General features: G+C 44.1%; 2 protein-coding genes across 2 annotated transcripts in view; one reads left to right on the forward strand and one right to left on the reverse strand.

Annotated features, from left to right (window-relative positions):
• DLST (dihydrolipoamide S-succinyltransferase (E2 component of 2-oxo-glutarate complex)) overlaps positions 1-342 on the reverse strand; it is a 19,841-nt gene extending 19,499 nt beyond the window's left edge. The window contains exon 1 of the mRNA XM_010855740.1: positions 108-342. Coding sequence (XP_010854042.1) covers positions 108-152 — 45 coding nt within the window. The 5' untranslated portion in view covers positions 153-342. The remainder of the gene's footprint in view (positions 1-107) is intronic.
• Positions 1-5,113, forward strand: part of PROX2 (prospero homeobox 2) — a 34,554-nt gene that overhangs the window by 1,284 nt on the left and 28,157 nt on the right. The gene's annotated exons all lie outside the window — the stretch shown is intronic.

Consider the following 5,113-nt stretch of genomic DNA (forward strand, 5'->3'; position numbering starts at 1 on the left):
GGGGGGGGGGGGGGGGGGGCAAACCACTTCGCTCGCTCCCTAACCCCGGAACAAAGAAACGGAGCACCGAGGAACCGCTAAAGGGCTCCCATTGCCCGTTAACTGACCTGAAGATGTTCACCAAGCCTTCTTCTGCATCCTTGTCTCCTCATCGTCCCTTCTCAAACTCTCTCCAGCTAAGCTGGTTGTTCCTCATACCTCTTGCGCGTTTTGGAGGCTGTTCATTTGTCATTCTACCCCTAGAATATAAACTCCATGAGATTAGGAACCTGGGCTATCTTGTTCACTTCTTTTATCTCCGGCCATTTATTAAAATTACAGTTTTTGTTGAAATATTATTGACTTGTAGCACTGTATACGGAGAAGGCAATGGCAACCCACTCCAGTACGCTTGCCTGGAAAATCCCATGGACGGAGGAGCCTGGTAGGCTGCAGTCCATGGGGTCGCTAAGAGTGGGACACGACTGAGAGACTTCACTTTCACTTTTCATTGTCATGCATTGGAGAAGGAAATGGCAAGCCACTCCAGTGTTCTTGCGTGGAGAATCCCAGGGACGGCAGAACCTGGTGGGCTGCCGTCTATGGGGTCGCACAGAGTCGGACACGACTGAAGCGACACAGCAGCAGCACTGTATAAATTTAAGATAGCGTAACTTGATTTATGCATCTCATGAAGTGATTATCACAAAAAGTTTAGCGAGCATCATCTCAGCATTCAAAAAACTAAGATCTTGGCAATCCATTCCTATCACGTTATGGCAAATAGATGAGGAAAAAATGGAAACCGTGACAGACTTAATAAAGTCTCCAAAGTCACTGCAGACGGTGATTGCAGCCATGAAATTAAGAGACACTTGCTCCTTGGAAGAAAAGCAATGACAAACCTAGACAGCATATTGAAAAGCAGAGACATGCTTTGCGGATAAAGGTCTATCTAGTTAATGCTATGGTTTTTCCAGGAGTCATGTACAGCTGTGGGAATTGAACCATAAAGAGGGCTGAGGCTCTCCAATTGTGGTGCTGGAGAAGACTGTTGAGAGTCCCTGGACTGCAAGGAGATCAAACCAGTCAATCCTAAAGGAAATCAACCCCAAATATTCATTGGAATGACTGATGCTGAAGCTCTAATACTTTAGACACCTGGTGCAAGAGCCAACTCTTTGGGAAAGACCCTGATGCTGGACAGATTGAGGGCAGGAGGAGAAGAGCACAGCAGTGGATGAGATGGTTAGATAGCATCACTCACTGACTCAATGGACATGAGTTTGAGCAAACTCTGGGAAATAGTGAAGGGCAGGGAAGTCTGGAGTGCTGCAGTCCATGGTGTCTCAAGGAGTCGGACATGACTTAGCAACTAAACAACAAATCATCTCATATAGATACAAAATTAAAGAAAATTTAAAAAAATGTTTTTCTTGTGATGAGAACTCTTAGCAGTTGCGCTCTTTAAAACATTCATATATATTAATAACATGCAACATAATTTATCATATTGTACATTGCATCCCTAGTACTTATAACTGGAAGTCCAATCCCCCTTCCTCTGGTAACCACAAGTCAGATTTCTCCATATGTTTGTTTGTTTTTGAAGTATAATGTATCCCCAGCACCTAGAACAGAGATTGTGATAGTTTAGATGTGCAGTAAAATTTTCTGGGCTGAATTGGACTGCCCTGCTTCAAAGTGAAAGCACATGGCACTCCCTCTATTCTTTAGCTTCCCCTCCCCTTGAAGCCCCAGGCTCCTGAGTATTCACTTTCATAGTTCACTTTTCTAATAGGAAAGGTGTTCTATAGGCTTCTGGTTGAATTAAGAATGAATGAATGTAAAAAAAAAAAGAATGAATGAATGAGCCGCTTGATGCCTACTCATGTTGGTTTCTTTAGTTGAGTCCACTTGCCTGGTCCTTAGGAACTTTCTGGTGCCTTCAATGATGCAAACCCTGAAAGCACTTCCACTGGAATTCTGGAAGGGTGAGCAGAAGCCCTAACTTGAAATAGAGAAAACATCCTTGCCCTGCCGCTGCCCCGATCAAGTCCTCAGCATCCTTCACCTGCTGCTGCTGCTGCTAAGTCGCTTCAGTCGTGTCCGACTCTGTGCAACCCCATAGACGGCAGCCCACCAAGCTCCCCCGTCCCTGGGATTCTCCAGGTAAGAACACTGGAGTGGGTTGCCATTTCCTTCTCCAATGCATGAAAGTGAGAAGTGAAAGTGAAGTCCCTCAGTCGTGTCCGACTCTTAGCGACCCTATGGACTACAGCCTACCAGGCTCCTCCGTCCATGGGGTTTTCCAGGCAAGAGTACTGGAGTGGGGTGCCATTGCCTTCTCCGATCCTTCACCTGCATTATTTTAAAAGGCTTCCTCAAAGGACCCAGGAGGCCACTTCCAAATTCTCTTAACTTATTCTCCACACCTGTGTCAAAGATGTCTTTGAAATGCAAATCTAATCCTGTCATTTCCCTGCTTAAAGTCCATAGGTGCATCTCCCTATCAGTGGGATAAAGTCCAAACTCTTCAGTTTGATCTGGCTTCTGGCTGTATTGTAATCCTCTCTCAGTTCAGTTCAGTTCAGTCTCTCAGTCGGTCCGACTCTTGGCGATCCCATGAATCGCAGCACGCCAGGACTCCCTGTCCATCACCAACTCCCGGAGTTCACTCAGACTCACATCCATCGAGTCAGTGATGCCATCCAGCCATCCATCCTCTGTCATCCCCTTCTCCTCCTGCCCCCAATTCCTCCCAGCATCACAGTCTTTTCCAATGAGTCAACTCTTTGCATGAGGTGGCCAAAGTACTGGAGTTTCAGCTTTAGCATCATTCCTTCCAAAGAAATCCCAGGGCTGATCTCCTTCAGAATGGACTGGTTGGATCTCCTTGCAGTCCAAGGAACTCTCAAGAGTTTTCTCCAACACCATAGTTCAAAAGCATCAATTCTTCGGCGCTCAGCCTTCTTCACAGTCCAACTCTCACAGCCATACATGACCACAGGAAAAACCATAGCCTTGACTAGACGGACCTTTGTTGGCAAAGTAATGTCTCTGCTTTTCAGTATGCTATCTAGGTTGGTCATAACTCTCCTTCCAAGGAGTAAGCGTCTTTTAATTTCATGGCTGCAGTCACCATCTGCAGTGATTTTGGAGCCCACAAAAATAAAATCTGACACTGTTTCCACTGTTTCCCCATCTATTTCCCATGAAGTGATGGGACTGGATGCCATGATTTTCATTTTCTGAATGTTGAGCTTTAAGCCAACTTTTTCACTCTCCTCTTTCACTTTCATCAAGAGGCCTTTTAGTTCCTCTTCACTTTCTGCCATAACGGTGGTGTCATCTGCATATCTGAGGTTACTGATATTTCTCCTGGCAATCTTGATTCCAGCTTGTGTTTCTTCCAGCCCAGCGTTTCTCATGATGTACTCTGCATATAAGTTAAATAAGCAGAGTGACAATATACAGCCTTGACGTACTCCTTTTCCTATTTGGAACCAGTCTGTTGTTCCATGTCCAGTCCTAACTGTTGCTTCCTGACCTGCATACAGGTTTCTCAAGAGGCAGGTCAGGTGGTCTGGTATTCCCATCTCTTTCAGAATTTTCCACAGTTTACTGTGATCCACACAGTCAAAGGCTTTGGCATAGTCAATAAAGCAGACATAGATGTTTTTGTGGAGCTCTCTTGCTTTTTCCATGATCCAGCAGATGTTGGCAATTTGATCTCTGGTTCCTCTGCCTTTTCTAAAACCAGCTTGAGCATCAGGAAGTTCATGGTTCACGTATTGCTGAAGCCTGGTTTGGAGAATTTTGAGCAGTACTTTACTACCATGTGAGATGAGTGCAATTGTGTGGTAGTCTGAGCATTCTTTGGCATTGCCTTTCTTTGGGACTGGAATGAAAACTGACCTTTTCCAGTCCTGTGGCCACTGCTGAGTTTTCCAAATTTGCTGGAAATCCTCTCTACTCTAATCTGAACAGGAGATGGCAAGACATTCTAGGAATCAGCAAACTAAAATGGACTGGAATGGGTGAATTTAACTCAGATGACCATCATATCTACTACTACGGGCAGGAATCCCTTAGAAGAAATGGAGTAGCCATCATGGTCAACAAAAGAGTCCGAAATGCAGTACTTGGATGCAGTCTCAAAAATGACAGAATGATCTCTGTTCGTTTCCAAGGCAAACCATTCAATATCACAGTAATCCAAGTCTATGCCCCAACCAGTAATGCTAAAGAAGCTGAAATTGGACAGTTCTATGAAGACCTACAAGACCTTTTAGAACTAACACTCAAAAAAATGTCCTTTTCATTATAGGGGACTGGAATGCAAAAGTAGGAAGTCAAGAAACACCTGGAGTAACAGGCAAATTTGGCCTTGGAGTATGGAATGAAGCAGGGCAAAGGCTAATAGGGTTTTGCTAAGAGAACCCACTGGTCATAGCAAACACCCTCTTCCAACAACACAAGAGAAGACTCTACACATGGACATTACCAGATGGTCAATACCGAAATCAGATTGATTATATTCTTTGCAGCCAGAGATGGAGAAGCTCTATACAGTCATCAAAAACAAGACCGAGAGCTGACTGTGGCTCAGATCATGAACTCCTTATTGCCAAATTCAGACTTAAATTGAAGAAAGTAGGGGAAACCACTAGACCATTCAGGTATGACCTAAATCAAATTCCTTATGATTTTACAATGGAAGTGAGAAATAGATTTAAGGGACCAGATCTGATAGATAGAGTGCCTGATGAACTATGGACTGAGGTTTGTGACATTGTGTACAGGAGACAGGGATCAAGACTATCCCCATGGAAAAGAAATCCAAAAAAGAAAAATGGCTGTCTGGGGAGGCCTTACAAATAGCTGTGAAAAGAAGAGAAGCGAAAAGCAAAGGAGAAAAGGAAAGATAAAATCATCTGCATGCAGAGTTCCAAAGAATAACAAGAAGAGATAAGAAAGCCTTCCTCAGCGATCAATGCAAAGAAATAGAGGAAAACAACAGAATGGGAAACACTAGAGATCTCTTCAAGAAAATTAGAGATATCAAGGGAACAGTTCATGCAAAGATGGGCTCAATAAAGGACAGAAATGGTATGGACCTAACAGAAGCAGA

This window comes from Bison bison, unplaced genomic scaffold (assembly GCF_000754665.1).
Source record: "Bison bison bison isolate TAMUID 2011002044 unplaced genomic scaffold, Bison_UMD1.0 scf7180017864368, whole genome shotgun sequence".
Taxonomy (NCBI): Eukaryota; Metazoa; Chordata; class Mammalia; order Artiodactyla; family Bovidae; genus Bison; species Bison bison.